The 23579-nt window shown below is 46.0% G+C and overlaps 1 protein-coding gene across 4 annotated transcripts in view; it reads right to left on the reverse strand.

Moving 5' to 3' along the window:
* Positions 1–23579, reverse strand: part of agap3 (ArfGAP with GTPase domain, ankyrin repeat and PH domain 3) — an 805117-nt gene that overhangs the window by 468085 nt on the left and 313453 nt on the right. For 3 of the 4 annotated variants that reach the window (XM_078215551.1, XM_078215555.1, XM_078215553.1), the window contains exon 1: positions 6633–8122. The exons of the other annotated variant lie outside the window; for it this stretch is intronic. In XM_078215551.1, coding sequence (XP_078071677.1) covers positions 6633–8076 — 1444 coding nt within the window. In that variant the 5' untranslated portion in view covers positions 8077–8122. Of the gene's footprint in view, positions 1–6632; positions 8123–23579 lie in introns of those variants that run through there. 4 annotated transcript variants of the gene reach the window in all.

A 23579-nucleotide genomic window follows, 5' to 3' on the forward strand; every position in this document is an offset into this window, starting at 1 on the left:
GCAAGTTTGCGGATGACACGAAGATGGCTGGACTTGCGGATAGCGATGAGCATTGTCGGGCAATACAGTAGGATATACAGTAGGCTGGAAAATTGGGCGGAGAGGTGGCAGATGGAGTTTAATCCGGATAAATGCGAAGTGATGCATTTTGGAAGAAATAATGTAGGGAGGAGTTATACAATAAATGGCAGAGCCATCAAGAGTATAGAAACACAGAGGGACCTGTGTCCAGGATGTTGCCTGGTATGGAGGGTCTTAGCTATGAGGAGAGATTGGGTAAACTGGGCTTGTTCTCCCTGGAAAGACGGAGAATGAGGGGAGATCTAATAGAGGTGTACAAGATTATGAAGGGGATAGATAGGGTGAACGGTGGGAAGCTTTTTCCCAGATCAGAAGTGACGATCACGAGGGGTCACGGGCTCAAGGTGAGAGGGGCGAAGTATAACTCAGATATTAGAGGGATGTTTTTTACACAGAGGGTGGTGGGGGCCTGGAATGCGCTGCCAAGTAGGGTGGTGGAGGCAGACACGCTGACATTGTTTAAGACTTACCTGGATAGTCACATGAGTAGCCTGTGAATGGAGGGATACAAACGATTGGTCTAGTTGGACCAAGGAGCGGCACAGGCCTGGAGGGCCGAAGGGCCCGTTTCCTGTGCTGTACTGTTCTTTGTTCTTTGTTCTACCTTTGTGCTGCTACAGTACATTCGCTTCCTTCCTCCAAGTCATTAATATATATTGTAAACAGTTGAGGTCCCAGCACTGGTCCCTGTGGAACACCACTGGTTACAGGTGGCCAATTTGAAAAAGAACCCCTTATCCTCACTCGCCGTCTCCTGCCCATTCGCCAATTCTCTATCCATGCCAATAAATCACCTCCAACACTATGGACTCTTATCTTATGACTTAACCTTTTGTGAGGTACCTTGTCAAACGACTTCTGGAAGTCTGACTACAACACCACTGGTTCCCCTCTGTCAACTCTAGTTGAGACTTGCTCAAAAAACTCTTATTAGTCAGACACAAGTTTTTTATTTGTTCATGGGATGTGGGCATCGCTGGCTGGGCCAACATTTATTGCCTATCCCTGAAGGCATTTAACAGTCAACCACATTGCTGTGGATCTGGAGTTACATGTAGGCCAGACCATGATAAGGACGACAGATTTCTTTCCCGAAAGAACATCAGTAAACCAGATGGGTTTTAGGACAAGCAACAATGGTTTCATGGCCATCATCAGACTTTTTTTAATTCCAAACTTGTATGGAATTCAAATTTCACCATCTGCCAAGGTGGGATTTGAACTCGGGTCCCCAGAGCATTACCCTGGGTCTCTGGATTACTAGGCCAGTGACAATACCATTCTGCCAGTCCCTTTCCTGAAACCATGCTGACAAGACTAGATTATGAATATCCAAATGTGCTGCTATTACTGCCTTAATAATTGATTCCAACATTTTTCCAGCAATAGATATTCGGCTAATTGGCCTGTCGTTACCTGCTTTTTGCCTCCCTCCCTTTTTGAATAGGGGTGTCACATTGACAGTTTTCCAATCCTCCGGTGCTTCTCCAGAATCCAAGAATTTTTGGAAAATTGCAACCAATGCATCCGCAGTCTCTGTAGCTGCTTCTTTTGATTTGATTTGATTTATTGTCACATTTATTAACATACAGTGAAAAGTATTATTTCTTGCAAGCTATACAGACAAAGCATACTGTTCATAGAGAAGGAAAGGAGAGAGTGCAGAATGTAGTGTTACAGTCATAGCTAGGGTTTAGAGAAAGATCAACTTAATGCAAGGTAGGTCCATTCAAAAGTCTGATGGCAGCAGGGAAGAAGCTGTTCTTGAGTCGGTTGGTACGTGACCTCAGACTTTTATATCTTTTTCCCGACGGAAGAAGGTGGAAGAGAGTATGTCTTTTTGTGACGATACTGTGCTTTAATAAATGTATTTTAATCATGTTTCTCTGAAGGTTTTTCAAGCAGGTCCAAGCATTTTAATGGCACTGTTTTGTCTGTAACCAGTGTCCTCTAATTGTCACTGAAACAGTACAATGACATCATGTGTATTTTTAATCTGACCTAATGCAGTGTCCTGGGGTTTTATGGTCCTTTTGGAATTGCTGGGTGGAGCATGATTGACAGGTCAGGTGATGCCTGGGGATAGTTTTTTTTTCCCCCCACAGAAAAGTCCAAGTTCTTAGTTTTGCTTTTTGGTAGTAGACTGAGGCAGAAAGCAGCAACAGTGCTTCCCACTCTCTCTGGAATTGCAAATTTAGTTGTCTGTGCGTTGCTATTAGATGCTGTTTGGACTTGAGACTGAAAGCAGTCTCTTGTTTTCCCCTCTCACTGGAGTTGGAAATTCTGCAATCGGTGAGTTGTTAGAAGCTGGTGGAGGCGGGCAGTGTCTCTCTCTCTCTCTCTAGGGGCATGCTGAAAGTTCCAGGACTGGGAAGCCTCAGAGATTTAATCCAGCATCCAAAGGACCAATTCACAGCAGATGTAAAAAAGCGGAAAACCCAGCATCCCGTGAGTATACTCGCTTTCTGTGCCAAGTCTAGAAAGGGGTGTATGATTGTGGGATGGTGTGTGACTTGGAACATCAGAGAGAGCTAACTGTTTAGGTTTACACTGTATCACGTTTGATTTTTGTAATTGTTAAAAATTATGCTCGGCCACATTTGGAGTATTGCGTGCAGTTCTGGTCGCCACACGGCCAGAAGGACGTGGGAGCTTTGGAGAGAGAGTACAAAGAAGGTTCACCAGGATGTTGCCTAGTATGGAGAGTATTGACTATGAGGAGAGGTTGAATAAACTAGGATTACTTTCACTGGAAAGACAGAGGCTGAGGGGAGACCTGATAGAGGTCTACAAAATTATGAGAGACATAGACCTGTACATCCAGATCCCTTTGCCTATCAATACTCTTAAGGGTTCTGCCATTTACTGTATATTTCCTATCTGAATTAGACCTTCCAAAATGCATTACCTCACATTTGTCAGGATTAAACTCCATCTGCCATCTCTCCGCCCAAGTCTCCAACTGATCTATATCCTGTTGTATCCTCTGATGGTCCTCATCGCTATCCGCAAATCCGCCAACCTTTGTGTTGTCCACAAACTTACACATCAAACCAGTTACATTTTCCTCCAAATCATTTATATATATATTACAAACAGCAAAGGTCCCAGCACTGATCCCTGTGGAACGCCACTTGTCACAGCCCTCCATTCAGAAACGCACCCTTCCACCGCTACTCTCTGTCTTCTATGATCGAGCCAGTTCTGTATCCACCTTGCCAGCTCACCTCTGATCCCATGCGACTTCACCTTCTGCACCAGTCTGCCATGAGGGACCTTGTCAAAGGCCTTACTGAAGTCCATGTAGACAACATCCACTGCCCAAACCTCATCAATCATCTTCGTCACTTCCTCGAAAAACTCGATCAAGTTCACGAGACATGACCTCCTCTTCACAAAACCATGTTGCCTCTCACGAATACGTCCACTTATTTCCAAGTGGGAATAAAGCCTGTCTCGAAGAATCCTCTCCAATAATTTCCCTACCGCTGATGTAAGGCTCACCGGCCTGTAATTACCTGGATTATTCTTGCTACCCTCCTTAAACAAAGGAACAACATTGGCTATTTTCCAATCCTCTGGGACCTCCCCTATAGCCCCTTCTCCATGAACGGTATGCTTTGTCTGTACAGCGTGCAAGAAACAATACTTTTCACTGTATACTAATACATGTGATAATAATAAATCAAATCAAATGTCATAATCAGGAAACTAATTAACCCTCTTTCAGAATATTCTCAGCCCACATTGGTCTTAAAGGGACATAACACAAAAGAAAATGCAACTTTTCTGAACACACAGGTCATCTCACCAGGCACACATGTAACCGACATGCTCAAAGTTGTGGAGCATGAACACACAAATGTACGCTTCAAATTCAGGAATCTTTCCCAATCCAATTCCACCGAAACAGGATAACTGATGGATTAGAAACATAGAAGATAGGAGCAGGAGGAGGCCATCTGGCCCTTCAAGCCTGCTCCGCCATTCATTAAGATCATGGCTGATCATCCAACTCAATAGCCTAATCCTGCTTTCTCCCCATAACCTTTGATCCCGTTCGCCCCAAGTGCTATATCCAGCCGCCTCTTGAATACATTTATCAACTAAAATCTGTAATCCCAATAAATCTAGGGTTACAAGAAGAGAATGATGTAGCACAGGAGGAAGTTGGCCCACTGTGTCTATATCAGCTCTCTAAGAGATATTCTATTAGTTCCACTACCCCAGGTCTTTGCCATTGCCTTGTACCTCTTTCCCATTCGAGTAAATGTTCATATTAGCCGATGGTACAAGGATGAGGGAACACAGAATAAGGAGATGCAAAGAGCAAGTGGTGCAAGGGGAATGTGAGGATTTTTTTTAACACAGCAGATGGACCTCGCTGCCAACAGGTTCAAAAGGATTTCAAAAGGAGGTTGGATAACTCTTGAGGAAAATAGACTTGCAGAGCTATGGAGACAGAATCGGAAAATGTGGCTGATGACTATATAGAGGCATGGACTAAGTTGGCCAAATGGCCTCCTTCTGTGCCTTAATGACTCTATGACTCATTGCAGAAATAAGCAAGTGGGGTGCTGATGGCACTGGGAAATTCACTTGTTTTTAGTGCTCCAGTTCACTGTTTCTTCCTCCTAACCTTTATTTGGCTGCGCTCCCTCACTGACTACAACCAGGTATCACTGACTCGTCCCCACCATAATACACGATCAACCGGGGAAGAACTGGAGCAGTCTGCTTTTTCAAACTCCAATTTGTGCCGAGTTAGAAAATTAAACACACCAACACAACTTGTATTTACACAATGCACAGCAATAAATCCTCAGTGACAACTGCCTTCTTCAATAGCCATGATTTGGAGATGCCAGCGTTAGACTGGGGTAAGCACAGTAAGAAGTCTCACAACACCAGGTTAAAGTCCAACAGGTTTATCTGGAATCACGAGCTTCCGGAGTGCTGCTGATGAGCGCTGCACTCACCTGATGAAGGAGCAGCGTTCCAAAAGCTTGTGATTCCAGATAAACCTGTTGGACTTTAACCTGGTGTTGTGAGACTTCTTACTGTTCTTCAATAGTGCCATGGGATTTTTTACATTCACTTGAAGTGGTAAGCAGGCAAGTCACTATGGAGCACACAACTTAAATCTTGCTGAAAAGAGAGAGGTATGTTGTTGAAGCTTTTCATCCCGCACTCATCAGGAGAAATGCAATAATACCAAATTTCAGAAGTGATTCTTCGAAATTGGCATTCTTACATTTGTCCTGGTGAGTGCAAGTTGAAAAGTGTTGGCAACAATATTCAGGCAAGCAGGCTCTGATCCCAAAGACTGCATTCCCTCAACACTCCATTGGCAGCGTCAGTCTAGATTCAATGCACAGGTCAGTGGGATGAGACTGGAGCTCACAACCTTCTGATTCAGAGGTAAGTGTGCTATCTATTGATGAGCAGAAATTGGAGCAATATATCCACTCGAAGCAACACTGAGAAAGATTGAAATTTATTCAGGTCTTTTCACCTGAAACATGAAGGAAAGTGCATAAATATCTGAAAATTAGAAATGTAATATCAGTATGGGGAATGACTGAGGAAATGGGACAATGGGTCTTTTAGAAACATGGTTCAGACATCACTTTCTGCTGAGCAGAATTTGAACATTCCGTACAGATTGGAGCACTGACAATGGGGCAGACAACCTGCCGGACCTTGGAAGTGGGAAAGGTCTGTATTACACTCCCAAAAGCTAGCTAGTGACAAACTTAACTTCAGCCAATCTTTACACATGATTATGAGCATTTATTTACAGAGATATAGATAACAAGCATAACCTCCTAACCCAACAACTAAAGTTTTAGTCAGTGTCTGTAGGGGCATGGGTCTATCTCCAGTTAATGCCCAACACTCATGTCCAATTAAAATACAATTAATAACCTGTGAGGCAACTCCCCTGAAAGGAGGGTGGTCACCAGGGACAACCCCTACATAGGGAAGTGTGTAAACTGTCACAAGCTCGAATTCCTGCCTTTACCCATTGCCAGTGTAAATGTAACTCAGTATCCCAGCTCACAAAGACACCTTTGATGCTGTCAGGTGAACAAGACAATTTCAGCACTCCATTCTAATCCCCCTGGCATTATCCACTGAGCTGATAACCTTCCCCAAGTGAACCATTTCCCCAAACTTCATTCCAGAGAAATCCTGCTTACAAATCCACATTTCCTCAAAACAAACTGAATTGTGAAAATTTCGCACCAGATGCTGGATTCACCCAAATCCCATGACCTCTCCTGAAATTCACTCTTACTAATGGTGCTGTCAGTGTTCCTAAGAGATGGCAGTTTAAGTTGGTTAGTACAGACACCCAACTTTTATGGTAATTAATAGCTTGACTATTGGCATTCCACAACTCCTGATTATCCCCATTATATGGAGCACAGTTACTTTTACACACCAGCTCCAAACCAGCCCTACATGATAAGCACCACATCTGTATCATCCTGATGTTTACTGTTGCTCATGATGATGGGCCATGTTATATGTTGCTCCCAGCTTACCTTCTGATGATGGTGATGGCACTTCACATCTGGACAGATGATGACTGCTCTCTGCAACAGACTCAGTGATGGAGCAAGATTCAAGGATTCTACACGAGGCCATATTCTGTTCCTCAATCAGTGAAGTCCAGCCATTGTTCTGCATCTCGGATCTCAATCCATCAGTTTTCCAGGACTCTTTGTCCATACATGAATTCTTTTTGCGAAAATGAGAAGTCAGAAACTTCCACCAGCTGCTCTCCCCCGAGTTTCCTTTTGGTGAGTGTGCCGACCTCACTTTAGGAGGTGTGTAAGTGTCTGTAACCGACTGCTGATGCACCAGGCAATTCTGACATTGCTTATGCCAGTTGGGCATATCTTGGTTGGGTGTTTCTGAGGGAGACAACCTTGCACTTACAGGTGACTTTAGTCTTGGTGGAAAGGAGTCGCCAACACTGTGTGTCCTGGCCCTGCTGCTCTCACTCTCCTTTTTGTTCTCAGCCCCTCTCCTTATCCGAAAGCTCAGGCTTCTTCTCAGCGATTTGAAGGATATTTTGGAATTTTGAGTCTTGTGGTCACTTACTGCTTCTTTCTCACTGGCCACTTTCCTGGCAGGGCTAACCCATCGGTGGCTAGACCATCGATAGCTGGTTCGGAGGAAGGCAGAGCTCTCGGATCTGGCAGTCCGCCCAGGTACTGCACTGTCTGGTACCTCAGCCCCACCATGTGAAGCAGTTCTGTTAATCTCAAGGAAACTCATACTGAGAGGTCGACGTAGTTCCTTCTTCCCAGGGTACAGAATGCACCCTCCAGGCTGTGCAGTTACTGTTGCTGCTTCATTATGCTGCTGAGAATGTTCCCCTTTACTCAGTGGACCCCGATCAATCCCTGTCCTCCTCACAGCTGCCGACACTGACTGTGATTCCAGCTCTGGGAATAATCCAATCCTTTTCTCTGGGACACAGATGCTCCTAGGCCGCCTCAGTCTGTCTCTTACAGAATTCCGTGGAGAATCGACCATTACATTTGAAAGGTTTCCACTGAAATCGACAGCGTCACTGGGCTTGGTCTCTTTCCGGGGCCGACCCGCCCGGCCCTCAATTAATTTCTTGAATTTAACCTGTAAGGCACCGGTGATATTTACCTGTTCACACACAGCAGCAGATTGAGCAACCTCCGCCTGGGCCCCAGCTGGGTGACAGCAGCGACATTTCTTTGCAAAGTGATCAGCTTCTGCCTGCAATATCCTCTTGTGTTCCAGTATGCTATGCTCCATCTCTTGCTGTCTGTCAGTGCCCTCAGTGTTGGCAGTCACACCATCTCCCACACTGCCCAAGCTCAGGTTGGTCTCACCAGGAGCTCGGAGACCAAAGCCATCTAATGAACACACTTGCTTCAGCTGCTGTTGACTTGCAGACTGCTCCAGGACGCTGTGCCACCCTGTCCCCCGTGTGACAGACAGCATTAAGCTGGGAACTACTGCTGTTCAGGGAAGAGCACTGGCCTGTCAGGCAACACCAACAACTTTCACTCTCCGCCGTCTCATTGGGTGCTGGAATCTCCCGGCCCAAAGGAAAACATTCCACTCTGCTTGAGTCACTTCAAGAACTGGAGCTAAACCAGCTTTTAAAAAAATAACAATCCATGCGCAGTATGTGAGGGAGTTTCGAGCAAGCAGTAACTAGACACAAGTGCTGCTGGAAGGGGTCTCCCACATGCTGGTTCCAAGTCGGAATTCTGCAGCATACAAGCATCTATCCTCCCAGTTCAGCAGCGTCCTAGCTATTCCGACAAGCAGTGAACAAAACTGAATTCTGAGTACAACAGACAGCATTGCTACTGTGAGCCCCTGGCTGCTAACCTCTTGTTGTGGCTTGCACTCAGAACTGCGACATGTCAGTTGCTTTCTGTGTCAGACCTGGACGTGATTAGTTGAGAAATGTTCTCACACACCGTGCCTGCATGCCTGTACCTTGTACTGCATCTATCAGCACAGAGAGAGGGAAAATGTGGAATGGATCCACTTCACTCCCACTGCCAGCTCACACCGTCCTGAAGAGGAATCCTGCACACATGAACTGTGATGACGGTGAACAGGAATCAATGCTGACTGGAGGTAGAGTGAGGGGATCAGCAGAATGAGGGGATTTGGGAATGTGGGACTGACACCAGCGGATTGCATGCGACTGTTCAGCTAAACTGCAGCTTCTGCCCTTCCACTTCACATTCAACACCTGGGGCTCTGTGTCACTAACCACTGTACAGTTCACCAATTCCAAATCATGCCCAGTCTCACTTACTCATCTCAATAAAGACTCACCTGATGAAGGAGCAGTGCTCCGAAAGCTCGTGATACCAGATAAACCTGTTGAACTTTAACCTGATGTTGTGAGACTTCTTACTGTGCCCACCCCAGTCCAACGCCGGCATCTCCACATTGTCATTTCACTAATGCTGAGAGAGGTTAGAGCATCAGGGGGGGAGTGAGGGAGAGAGATGGGGATATGGTGCAGTGGTCCTGAGTGCCCAGGCGGGGGTCCAGTTGTCAGGGAAGGGAGTACAAAGGGACCGTGTTGATGGAGTGCGGCTTGTGCAACAAATGCTGCGACCCACATTTCAGCAGCATAACCAACAGGGAATGCTACACTGTCAGAGGTGCCACCTTTTGAGTGACACATTTAAGCAGGTCTATCCCCTGTATATTCACCCAGTGATTCCACTCCCACTTCCTAGTTTTAACCCAGTGACTCCAGTCGCATCACTTTATTTATTCTTTCACAGGATGTTAACGCTGTTGCCTAGGCTAGGCCAGCATTTATTGCCCATCCCAAATTGCCCTCAAGGTGGTGGTCAGCTGCCTACTTGAACCGCTACAGTCCAAGGTGTCGGTATACCCACAGTTCAGTAAGGGAGGGAGTTCCAGGATGTTGACCCAGTGGCATTGAAGAAACGGGCTGTATTTCCAAGTTAGGACACTAAGTAGCTTGGAGGACAGCTTCCATGTGGTGTGTTTCCATGCATCTGCTGTCCTTGTCCTTCAAGGTCATGGGTTTGGAAGGTGCTGTCAAAGCAGCCTTGGTGAGTTCCTGCAGTGCAACTTGTAGATGGTACGCACTGCTGTCACATTGTGCCAGGTGAGGAGGAAGTGAATGTTTACGGTGTGGATGAGGTACTGATCAAGTTGGCTGCTTTGTCCTGAATGGTTTCGAGCTCGTTGAGTGTTGTTACAGGCAGTGGAGATTATTCCGTCACACACCTGACTTGTGCCCTGTAGATGGTGGACAAGCTTTGGGGAGTTATTCACCACGGAATTCCCAGCTTCTGACCTACTCTAGTAGCTACAGTATTTATATGGCTAGTCCAGTACTGTAACCCCCAGGATGTTGATAAACCAGCTGATGGTAATGTCATTCATTGTCATGGGGTGACAGTTCGATTCTCTCTTGTTGGAGATGGTCATTTCCTGACACAAATGTTACTTGTCAATATCAGCACAAGACTGAATTTTGTCCAGATGTTTCTGCATTTAGACATGGCCTGCTTCAGTATCTGAGGAACCGCGAATGCTGTTGAACATTGCGCAGTTATTAGTGAACATCCTCGCACCTGACCTTATAATGGAAGGAATGTCATTGATGAAGCAGCTGGAGATGATTGGGCCTCGGAAGCTATCTTGAGGAACTCCTGCAGAGATGTCCTGGAGCTGAGATGATTGATCTCCAACTACCACAACCATCTTCCTTTGTGCCAGGTATGACTCCAACCAGCGGAGAGCTTTCCCTCAATTCTCATTGGCTCCAGTTTTGCCAGATCTCTTTGACATTATACTCCATAACATGTGACATTGATGCCAAGGGCAGTCACTCTCACCTCACCTCTGGCATTTGACTCTTTTCTTCATATTTGAAGCAAGGCTGTAATGAGGTCAGAAGCTGAGTGGCCCTGGCAGAAACTACTAAGTAAGAAGTTTAACAACACCAGGTTAAAGTCCAACAGGTTTATTTGGTAGCAAAAGCCACACAAGCTTTCGAGGCTCTGAGCCCCTTCTTCAGGTGAGTGGGAATTCTGTTCACAAACAGAACTTATAAGACACAGACTCAATTTACATGAATAATGGTTGGAATGCGAATACTTACAACTAATCCAGTCTTTAAGAAACAAAACAATGGGAGTGGAGAGAGCATCAAGACAGGCTAAAAAGATGTGTATTGTCTCCAGACAAGACAGCCAGTGAAACTCTGCAGGTCCACGCAACTGTGGGAGTTACAAATAGTGTGACATAAATTCTGATTCTAGGATCGCATGATAAAGACTCAGGAGGAAAAAAGCAGAAATATTTATGTGAAATAGTGTGACATAAACCCAATATCCCGGTTGAGGCCGTCCTTGTGTGTGCGGAACCTGGCTATCAGTTTCTGCTCCGCGACTCTGCGCTGTCGTGTGTCGCGAAGGCCGCCTTGGAGAACGCTTACCAGGTTCCGCACACACAAGGACGGCCTCAACCGGGATATTGGGTTTATGTCACACTATTTCACATAAATATTTCTGCTTTTTTCCTCCTGAGTCTTTATCATGCGATCCTAGAATCAGAATTTATGTCACACTATTTGTAACTCCCACAGTTGCGTGGACCTGCAGAGTTTCACTGGCTGTCTTGTCTGGAGACAATACACATCTTTTTAGCCTGTCTTGATGCTCTCTCCACTCCCATTGTTTTGTTTCTTAAAGACTGGATTAGTTGTAAGTATTCGCATTCCAACCATTATTCATGTAAATTGAGTCTGTGTCTTATAAGTTCTGTTTGTGAACAGAATTCCCACTCACCTGAAGAAGGGGCTCAGAGCCTCGAAAGCTTGTGTGGCTTTTGCTACCAAATAAACCTGTTGGACTTTAACCTGGTGTTGTTAAACTTCTTACTGTGTTTACCCCAGTCCAACGCCGGCATCTCCACATCAGAAACTACTAAGTCAGTGAGCTGAGTGAATACTGAGTGATAGGTATGCCAATGGCACCTTCCACACAGATTTATGAAAGGGCATCATGTTTGACAAATCTGTTGGGAGTTTTCTGAGGATGTTACAAGCCAAATAGATAAGAGAGAACCAGTGGATGTGGTGTGTTTGGATTTTCGAAGGGCTTTCAATAATGTCCCAACACGAAGTTAGTAAACAAAATAAGACCACATGGGATTGAGGGGAATAAATGGACATGGATTGAGAACTGGTGAATAAGAAGTCTCAAAACACCAGGTTAAAGTCCAACAGGTTTATTTGGCAGCACGAGCTTTCGGAGTCTCAGGCTCCTTCATCAGGTGAGTGAGGAGTCATGTTCACAAACAGGGCATATAAAGACACAAACTCAATTTACAAGTTAATGGTTAGAATGGGAGCCTTTACAGGTAATCAAGTCTTAAAGGTACAGACAATGTGAGTGGAGAGACAATGTCTTCACCTTCAACAACCAGTTCTTCATCGGAACAGCCATGGGGACCAAATTCGCACCTCAATATGCCAACATCTTTATGTACAGGTTCGAACAAGACCTCTTCACCGCACAGGACCTTCAACCGATGCTATACACTAGATACATCAATGACATTTTCTTCCTTTGGACTCATGACGAACAATCATTGAAACAACCATATGTTGACATCAACAAGTCCCATCCCACCATCAGACTCACCATGGACTACTCTCCGGAATCGGTTGCATTCTTGGACACACGCATCTTCATCAAGGACAGTCACCTCCACACTTCACTGTATCACAAGCCCACAGATAACCTCACGATGCTCCACTTCTCCAGCTTCCACCCTAAACACGTTAAAGAAGCCATCCCCTACGGACAAGCCCTCCGGAGACACAGGATATCTGCTCAGATGAGGAGGATCGCAACAGACACCTACAGATGCTGAAAGACGCCCTCTTAAGAACAGGATATGGCGCTCGACTCATCGATCGACAGTTCCGACGTGCCACAGCGAAAAACCGCACTGACCTCCTCAGAAGACAAACACGGGACACGGCGGACAGAGTACCCTTCGTCGCCCAGTACTTCTCCGGAGCAGAGAAGCTACGACACCTTCTCCGGAGCCTTCAAAATGTCATCGATGAAGACGAACATCTCGCCAAGGCCATCCCCACACCCCCACTTCTTGCCTTCAAACAATCGCACAACCTCAAACAGACCATTGCCCGCAGCAGACTACCCAACCTTCAGGAGAAGTGACCACCACACCGCACAACCTTGCCACAGCAACCTCTGCAAGACGTGCCGGATCATCGACACGGATGCCATCATCTTACGTGAGAACACCATCCACCAGGTACATGGTACATACTCTTGCAACTTGGCCAACGTTGTCTACCTGATACGTTGCAGGAAAGGATGTCCCGAGGCATGGTACATTAGGGAGACCATGCAGACGCTACGACAACGGATGAATCAACACCGCTCGACAATCACCAGGCAAGACTGTTCTCTTCCTGTTGGGGAGCACTTCAGTGGTCACGGGCATTCGGCCTCTGATCTTCGGGTAAGCCTTCTCCAAGGCGGCCTTCACGACACACGACAACGCAGAGTCGCTGAGCAGAGACTGATAGCCAAGTTCCGCACACGAGGACGGTCTTAACAGGGACCTTGGGTTCATGTCACACTATCTGTAACCCCCACAACTTGCCTGGGCTTGCAAAATCTCACTAACTGTCCTGTCTGGAGACAATACACATCTCTTTAACCTGTGCTTAACCCACTCTCCACTCACATTGTCTGTACCTTTATGACTTGATTACCTGTAAAGACTCGCATTCCAACCATTATTTTGTAAATTGAGTTTGTGTCTTTATATGCCCTGTTTGTGAACAGAACTCCCACTCACCTGATGAAGGGGCAGCGCTCCGAAAGCTAATGGCTTGTGCTACCAAATAAACCTTTTGGACTTCACCTTGGTGTTGTGAGTCTTCTTACTTTATCAATCAAGGTATAGATTACAAAATCGGGGAAGTCATGTTGGAGTTGTATAGAACTTTGGTGAGGCCACAGCTGGAGTACTGTGTGCAGTTCTGGTCACCACATTATAGGAAGGATGTGATTGCACTGGAGGGGGTGCAGAGGAGATTCACCAGGATGCTGCCTGGGATGGAACATTTAAGTTATGAAGAGAGGTTGGATAGGCTTGGGTTGTTTTCATTGGAGCAGAGAAGACTGAGGGGCAGCCTGATTGAGGTGTACAAGATTATGAGGGACATGGACAGAGTGGATAGGGAGCAGCTGTTCCCCTTAGTTGAAAGGTCAGTCACGAGGGGACATAGGTTCAAGGTGAGGGGCAGGAGGTTTAGGGGTGGATGTGAGGAAAACCTTTTTTACCCAGAGGGTGGTGACGGTCTGCGGAATGCGCTGCCTGGGAGGGTGGTGGAGGTGGGATGCCTCACAGCCTTTAAAAAGTATCTGGATGAGCACTTGGCACATGATAACATTCAGGGCAATGGGCCCAGTGCTGGCAGATGGGGTGAGGTGGGAATTCAGTTGTTTCTCATGTGTGGGTGTGGAGTCAATGGGCTGAAGGGCCTCTTCTGCGCAGTATGATTCTATGATTAAATATCCCCTCATCTTGTTTCTTCTTCCATGCATCACCTCGCACTTATCAGGGTTAAATATCTGCCACTGCTCCGCCCATCTGACCAACCCATCGATATCTCCCTGTAACCTACCACCATCTTCTTCACTATTGACCACCCCACCAATCTTGGTGTCATCTGTAAACTTGCTTATCATTCCCCCCACATCATCATCTATATCATTTACGTATGGAACAAACAAGAGGGACCCAGAACTGATCCTTGTGGTATACCGCTGGACACCAGCCTCCAGTCCCTCAAACAGCCTTCTTTCCACCACTGCCTTTTGTGTCCTATTACTCAGCCAGTTTCTGATTCATCCTGCCAAGTTTCCCTGAATTCTGTGCGCTTTAATCTTCTCAGTCAGTGAGAGTGTGGTCAGAGTGAAGTCTGTTCAACTCAAACTCCTATCATTCATCCTGGAGAATTATTTGCAGCAGATCCTGGGTACGGGCTGGGTGAGAAAGGCGGCTTCCCCTTCACACTGATCTCTGCTGTACACTGGCCAAGCCTGGACACATACCGCCCTCTGGTGCCGAGGACCTGAACACCCTTCACAGTATGCTGCCTCTCAGTGAATGCAGGCATTCGGAGCCCTCAGCATTTACTATGGCTGGAATTTCACCGGCACTCCCTCCCCGGAATCGGGCTGGGTGAGGCTCGCAGAACAGCATTCTCCATTGGCCTCAGGCAGGATCTTCCGAGCCTCGGGCGGGTGAGGCGGTAAAATTCCGGCATTTATACCTTGGGACTGAACTCACTAAGAAACAAAGAAGCGTGTGCAGCAAGTTCCAGCGTTCTCTCCCTTTCAGGACAGGGATGAAGAGAAATAGTTTTCTTTCAGAGGATCATTAAAAGTGTGGAGTTCTCTCCCACAGAGCACAGTGGAGACTGGGGCCCCAGTGTTACGGCCCTTCACGCCGGTGGGATTTTCCCATCCCGCTGCAGTGAATGGAGATTTGGCTGGGTGCTCAGTTCTCCGGCCTCGCTGCAGCCGGTGCGTGGCGTTAATGGCCAGTAAGGTTGTGCCCTGGGTCTTTAAATTTATTCAAGGCTGAGTCACAGAGATTTTTGAAAGGTGTTTCCATTGTGTCAGTGCGGACTCGATGGGCTGAAGGGCCTCTTCTCTGCTGTATGGCTCTATGACAAGGATATAGGGGGAGCAGACAGGAAATGAGGCCACAATCAGATCAGCCACAATCTTTTGAACAGTGGGCAGGCTAAAGCGGCTGAATGGCCTACCCCCTGCTCCTCAGTCCTAGGTTCCTCGCTAGAGACAGGCCGATCACACGGTGTAAGTGAACTGAGTGAGTTAACTGCTCTCAGTGAAGTCAGCAATCGGACTGATCACCCTGAATTGGGGAGGAACAGTGAATATTATACAAGGTTCCGATTCCAGATTGCTGCAGACACTGACATACAGCAACTGAAGAAGTCAGATTCAGTTTTAATTGCATGTATCTGGGAGATTTGGGGGGTTCCACATTCATCCATCTTGCCATGTAACCTATTCACCATGCCGTTCTCTCTGCAATAACACTGCCATCAGAACTTGTGCAAGAATATTGGGTGAGACCTATTATGACCCTCCGTGTGATCTGTCATCACTCAATGTGTGAGGGAATCGAGAGCTGTCACCAGCAATGCGGAGCTCCAGAGGAGAACAGAGATGAAAGGACTGAACTGTATAAATAGATAAAATAAAACCGAATAAGCTGTAGTTTCAGATCAGTTACCCACGAGCAGAAAATCCCCTGCAGAGCCCTGGAATTTATCATTCAATAATCTATTTTCAAATCTGCAATTCAAAGAATAAAGAACAAAGAAAATTACAGCACAGGAACAGGCCCTTCGGCCCTCCAAGCCTGCACCGACCATGTTGCCTGACTTAACTAAAACCCCCTACCCTTCCGGGGACCATGTCCCTCTATTCCCATCCTATTCATGTATTTGTCGAGATGCCTCTTAAAAGTCACTATTGTATTCCTCAGTGAAGAAGATACAAGGTGATTGGGTGGATGAGGATTACACATTACCCTCATCACTGACCGCCATTTCGTAACCACTGTCCAACTCCAGCCCTCTTTCAGCTCATCTGGTGCCAATGTTCATCCATGCCCTGGTCATCTCCAGACTGAACTATTCCAACATTCTCCTCAGCAACTTCCATCCTCTGAAAACATCCACTCAAATTAAACTGCTGCCCATAACAAAACGTCCTGCTGACCCATTACAGCTGACCGCAGTGCTGGGGATGCAGGGGAAGGATAAGAAAATTGAGGATTTGTTATTTGTTAGTTTGGATCCAGTACCCCAGCTGGGATCTTCAGGCTGGACAGAGGCTGCTGTGGAGAGGTTAGAGCTTTCCCTAGTCATAGAGTCATAGAGTAATCGAGGTTTACAGCATGGAAACAGGCCCTTTGGCCCAACTTGTCCATGCCGCCCTTTTTCTTAAAACCCCTAAGCTAATCCCAATTGCCCGCATTTGGCCCAAATCCCTCTATACCCATTGTACCCATGTAACTGTCTAAATGCTTTTTAAAAGACAAAATTGTACCCGCCTCTACAACTACCTCTGGCAGCTTGTTCCAGACACTCACCACCCTGTGTGTGAAAAAATTGTCCCTCTGGACACTTTATCTCTCCCCTCTCACCTTAAATCTATGCCCTCTAGTTTTAGACTCCCCTACCTTTGGGAAAAGATGTTGACTATCTAGCTGATTTGTGCCCCTCATTATTTTATAGACCTCTATAAGATCACCCCTCAGCCTTCTACGCTCCAGAGAAAAATGTCCCAGAGTCTATCCAGCCTCTCCTTATAACTCAAACTATCAAACTAAATATGGGTACTAAAAGAAACGGCAGAAGAAATAGCAAATGCATTAGTTGTAATTTATCAAAATTCACTGGACTCTGGGGATGTGCCAGCTGATTGGAAAACAGCTAATGTAACGCCACTGTTTAAAAAAAGGAGGTAGACAAAAGGCAGGTAACTACAGGCCGGTTAGCTTAACGTCCGTAGTTGGGAAAATGCTGGAATCTATCATTAAGGAAGAAATAGCAGGAAACCTGGAAAAGAATGGTTCTTGCTGTTTGTCATTTTCATAAATGACCTGGATGAGGAAGTGGAGGAATGCGTTGGTAAGTTTGCCGACGACACGAAAGTTGGTGGGGTTGTGGATAGTCTGGAGGGATGTCAGAAGTTACAGAGTGACATAGATAGGATGCAAGACTGAGCAGAGAAGTGGCAGATGGACTTCAACCCAGATAAATGCGTAGTGGTCCATTTTGGCAGGTCCAATGGGATGAAGGAGTATAATATAAAGGGAAAGACTCTGCGTACTGTGGAGGGTCAGAAGGACCTTGGGGTCTGGGTCCATAGGACTCTAAAATCGGCCCCGCAGGTGGAGGAGGTGGTTAAGAAGGCGTATGGTGTGCTGGCCTTTATCAATCGAGGGATTGAGTTTAGGAGTCCGGGGATAATGATTCAGCTACATAAGACCCTCGTCAGACCCCACTTGGAGTACTGTGCTCAGTTCTGGTTGCCTCATTACAGGAAGGATGTGGAAAAGATTGAAAGGGTGCAGAGGAGATTTACAAGGATGTTGCCTGGATTGAGTGGCATGCCTTATGAGGATAGGCTGAGGGAGCTCGGTCTTTTCTCCTTGGAGAGACGTAGGATGAGAGGAGACCTAATAGAGGTATATAAGATGTTGAGAGGCATAGATCGGGTGGACTCTCAGAGGCTTTTTCCCAGGGTGGAAATGGCTGCTACGAGAGGACATAGGTTTAAGGTGCTGGGGTGTAGGTACAGGGGAAATGTTAGGGATAAGTTTTTCACACAGGAGGTGGTGGGCGAGTGGAATCGGCTGCCATCAGTGGGGGTGGAGGCAAACTCAATAGGGTCTTTTAAGAGACTCCTGGATGAGTACATGGGACTTAATAGGATGGAGGGTTATAAGTAGGCCTAAAAGGTAGGGATATGTTCGGCACAACTTGTGGGGCCGAAGGGCCTGTTTTGTGCTGTAGTTTTCTATGTTTCTAATCAAGCAAACTCAGCATGAATTCATGAAGGGAAAGTCATGTTTGACTAATTTACTGGAATTTTTTGAGGATATAACGAATGCGGTTGACAGAGGGGAACCGGTGGATGTGGTGTATTTAGATTTCCAGAAGGCGTTCGATAAGGTGCCTCACAAAAGGTTGCTGCATAAGATAAAGGTACACGGAGTTGGGGGTAAAGTGTTAGCGTGGATTGAGGATTGGCTATCTAACAGAAAGCAGAGAGTCGGAATAAATGGGTGCTTTTCCGGTTGGCAATCAGTGACAAGTGGCGTGCCGCAGGGATCGGAGCTGGGGCTTCTACTATTTACCATATACATAGACGATCTGGAGGAGGGGACCGAGTGTAGGGTAACAAAGTCTGCGGATGACACAAAGATGAGTGGGAAAGCAAATTGCGTGGAGGACACAGAGAGTCTGCAGAGAGATTTGGATAGGCTAAGTGAGTGGGCAAGGATCTGGCAGATGGAGTATAACGTTGGTAAGTGTGAGGTTATCCACTTTGGAAGGAATAATAGTAAAATGGACTATTATTTAAACGGTGAAAAATTACAACATGCTACTGTGCAGAGGGACCTGGAGGTCCTTGTGCATGAATCACAAAAACTCAGTTTGCAGGTGCAGCAGGTAATCAAGAAGGCAAATGGAATGTTGGCCTTTATCGCGAGAGGGATGGAGTATAAAAGCAGGGAGGTCATGCTGCAACTGTACAGGGTACTGGTGAGGCTGCACCTAGAGTACTGTGTACAATTTTGGTCCCCTTATTTAAGAAAAGATATATTAGCTTTGGAGGGGGCACAGAGAAGGTTCACCAGGTTGATTCCGGAGATGAGAGGGTTAGCTTATGAGGAGAGATTGAGTAGACTGGGCCTGTACTCATTGCAGTTTAGAAGGTTGAGGGGAGATCTTATAGAGACATATAAGATAATGAAGGGGCTAGACAGGGTAGAAGCAGCGAGGTTATTTCCACTTACAATGGAAACAAGAACAAGGGGGCATAGCCTCAAAATACGGGGGAGTCAATTTAGAACAGAGTTGAGGAGGAACTTCTTCTCCCAGAGGGTAGTGAATCTTTGGAATTCTCTGCCCAATGAAGCAGTAGAGACTACCTCGTTAAATGCGTTTAAGTCACAGATAAATAGATTTTTAACCATTAAGGGAATTAAGGGTTATGGGGAGCAGGCGGGTAAGTGGAACTGAACCCATTGTCAGATCAGCCATGATCTTATTGAATGGCGGAGCAGGCTTGAGGGGCTAGATAGCCTACTCCTGTTCCTATTTCTTATATTCTTATGTTCTTATCAAGTCCCGGTAGCATCCTAGTAAATCTTTTCTGCACTCTTTCTAGTTTAATAATATCCTCTCTATAATAGGGTGAGCAGAACTGTACATAGCATTCCAAGTGTGGCCTTACCAATGTCTTGTACAACTTCAACAAGACGTCCCAACTCCTGCATTCAATGTTCTGACCAATGAAACCAAGCATGCTGAATGCCCTCTTCACCACTCTGTCCACCTGTGACTCTACTTTCAAGAAGCTATGAACATGTACCCCTAGATCTCTTTGTTCTATAACTCTCCCCAATGCCCTACCATTAACTGAGTAAGTCCTGCCCTGGTTCGATCGACCAAAATGCATCACCTCGCATTTGTCTAAATTAAACTCCATCTGTCATTCGTCAGCCTACTGGCCCAATTGATCAAGATCCCGTTGTAATCTGAGATAACTTTCTTCACTGTCCACTATGCCACCAATCTTGGTGTCATCTGCAAAATTACTAACTATGCCTCCTATATTCTCATCCAAATCATTAATATAAATCACAAATAACAATAACAATAGCTCGTGAGTGAAATACGCGGAACAAATAAAAACAGAATACTGTGGATAACACAAACAGAAAATGCCAAATAAACTCAGCAGGTCTGACAGCCTCCGTGAAGAGAGAAACAGAGTTAACGTTTCGAGTCCGTATGACTGAAGAATTCGTCATATGGACTCAAAAAGTGAAAGTTTCTCTCTCCACAGATGCTGCCAAATACAGAGTCTGGATCGGGGGAATCTATCCCAGTGCCCAGTGTCTGGATCAGGGAAATCTATCCCAGTGCCCAGTGTCTGGATCAGGGAAATCTATCCCAGTGCCCAGTGTCTGGATCAGGGAAATCTATCCCAGTGCCCAGTGTCTGGATCAGGGAAATCTATCCCAGTGCCCAGTGTCTGGATCAGGGAAATCTATCCCAGTGCTTGTGTCTGGATCAGGGAAATCTATCCCAGTGCCCTGTGTCTGGATCAGGGGAAATCTATCCCAGTGCCCTGTGTCTGGATCAGGGGAAATCTATCCCAGTGCCCTGTGTCTGGATCAGGGGAAATCTATCCCAGTGCTTCTGTCTGGATCAGGGAAATCTATCCCAATGCTTGTGTCTGGATCGGGGGAAATCTATCCTGGTGCCTTGTGTCTGGATCGGAGAAATCTATCCCAGTGCCCTGTGTCTGGATCAGGGGAAATCTATCCCAGTGAAAAGCACTGATTCAGTATTTACTGGAACTACAGGCATCTCTGTGGCACAGACGTGAATCCAGGATGGTGTGTTGCCTCCCTGGTGCCAGGATCAAGGATGGCACTGAAAGGCTGCACAGCACCCTGAGGGGGGAGGGTGAACAGTCAGCAGTCATGGTCCACATTGGTTCCAATGACATCGGTAGAAAGCGGGATGTGGTCCCGCAGTCTGAATTTAGGGAAGTCGGTAAAAAATTAGCAGAGCTTCAAAAGTAGTAATTTCCAGAATATCCCCAATGACACAGGCGAGTACAGAAATAGGAAAATAAAGACAGATGAAGGTGTGGCTGCAAAGATAATACAGGGGGAGGATTTAAGATTTGTGGGACATTGGGAACGGCTCTGCAGGAGATGGGACCTGTACAAGTTAGACAGGTTAAACCTGACCAGGGCCAGGACTGAGTTCCTTACAGGGTGTTTTGTTAGTGCTGTTGAGGAAGTCTTAAATTAACTCAGCAGAGGGCTCAGATATCGCTCTCTAATGTTTTATTACATTTATCCTCATGGCTAAGTTCTGAAATTTTTAAAACTGGAGACGAACTTTGGAAATGTCTGAAAAACAAAAAAGGTGCCGGAGTGTGGTGACTAGGGGAATTTCACAGTAATTTCATTGCAGTGTTAATGTAAGCCTGAGTTATGACGAATAAATACATTTTTAAAAAACTTTAAATGGCTGAAGTTATGTCTGTCTTGAACAATCAGGGACTTTTTGGCAGTATCAAAGAGATTTGCATCTTGTTACCTCTGAAGAGATTCTAACAACCCCAGGGAGCTGCAGAGACATAAGAACATAAGAACTAGGAGCAGGAGTAGGCCATCTGGCCCCTCGAGCCTGCTCCGCTATTCAATAAGATCATGGCTGATCTTTTTGTGGACTCAGCTCCACTTACCCGCCCGCTCACCATAACCCTTAGTTCCTTTACTGTTCAAAAATTTACCTATCCGTGCCTTAAAAACATTCAATGAGGTAGCCTCAACTGCTTCATTGGGCAGGGAATTCCACAGATTCACAACCCTTTGTGTGAAGAAGTTCCTCCTCAACTCAGTCCTAAATCTGCTCCACCTTATTTTGAGGCTATGCCCCCGAGTTCCAGTTTCACCTGCCAGTGGAAACAACTTCCCTGCTTCTATCGTATCTATTCCCTTCATAATCTTATATGTTTCTATAAGATCTCCCTTCATTCTTCTGGATTCCAATGAGTATAGCCCCAGTCTGCTCAGTCTCTCCTCATAAGCCAACCCTCTCAACTCCAGAATCAACCTAGTGAATCTCCTCTGCACAACCTCCAGTGCCAGTATATCCTTTCTCAAGTAAGGAGACCAAAACTGTCCACAGTACTCCAGGTGTGGCCTCACCAGCACCTTATACAGCTGCAAAATAACCTCGCTGTTTTTCAACTGCATTCCTCTAGCAATGAAGGACAAAATTCCATTTGCCTTCTTAATTACCTGCTGCACCTGCAAACCAACTCCTTGTGATTCTTGCACAAGGACACCCAGGTCCCTCTGCACAGCAGCATGCTGCAATTCTTTACCATTTAAATAATAGTCCATTTTGCTGTTATTCCTACTAAAATGGATGACCTCACATTTACCAACATTGTTCTCCATCTGCCAGACTCTCCCCACTCACTTAGACTATCTATATCCCTTTGCAGACTTTCAGCGTCCTCTGCACACTTTGCTCTGCCACTCATTTTAGTGTCATCTGCCAATTTTGACACACCACACTTAGTCCCCAACTTGGTCATCTATGTAAATCGTAAACAATTGTGGTCCCAACACTGATCCCTGAGGCACACCACTAGTCACTGATCGCCAACCAGAAAAACACCCATTTACCCCCACTCTTTGCTTTCTCTTAGTTAACCAATCCTCTATCCATGCTAATACATTACCCGTAACACCGTGCACCTTTATCTTATGCAGCAGTCTTTGGTGCGGCACCTTGTCAAATGCCTTTCGGAAATCCAGATACACCACATCCACAGGTTCCCCATTGTCCACTGCACATGTAATGTTCTCAAAGAATTCCACCAAATTAGTCAAACATGACCTGCCCTTCATGAACCCATGTTGCGTCTTCCCAATGGGACAATTTATATCCAGATGTCTTGCTATTTCTTCCTTGATGATAGATTCAAGCATTTTCCCTACTACAGAAGTTAAGCTAACCGGCCTATAGTTACCCGCCTTTTGTCTACCTCCTTTTTTAAACAGTGGCATCACATTTGCTGTTTTCCAATCTGCGGGAACCACCCCAGAGTCCAGCCCACAATGCCTCCACTTTCTCAGACTAAGGAAATTTGGCATTTCAGCTACGACTCTCACCAACCTTTACAGCTGGAGCATAGAAAGCATTCTTTCTGGTTGTATCACAGCTTGGTATGGCTCCTGCTCTGCCCAAGACCGCAAGGAACTACAAAAGATTGTGAATGTAGCCCAATCCATCACACAAATCAGCCTCCCATCCATTGACTCTGTCTACATTTCCGCTGCCTCGGCAAAACAAACAGCATAATTAAGGACCCCACGCATCCCGGACATTCTCTCTTCCACCTTGTTCCTTCGGGAAAAAGATACAAAACTCTGAGGTCACGTACCAACCGACTCAAAAACAGCTTCTTCCCTGCTGCTGTCAGACTTTTGAATGGACTTAGCTCGCATTAAATTTATCTTTCTCTGCACCCTAGCTATGACTGTAACACTACATTCTGCACTCTCTCATTTCC

Source organism: Mustelus asterias, chromosome 7 (genome assembly GCF_964213995.1).
Source record: "Mustelus asterias chromosome 7, sMusAst1.hap1.1, whole genome shotgun sequence".
Taxonomy (NCBI): domain Eukaryota; kingdom Metazoa; phylum Chordata; class Chondrichthyes; order Carcharhiniformes; family Triakidae; genus Mustelus; species Mustelus asterias.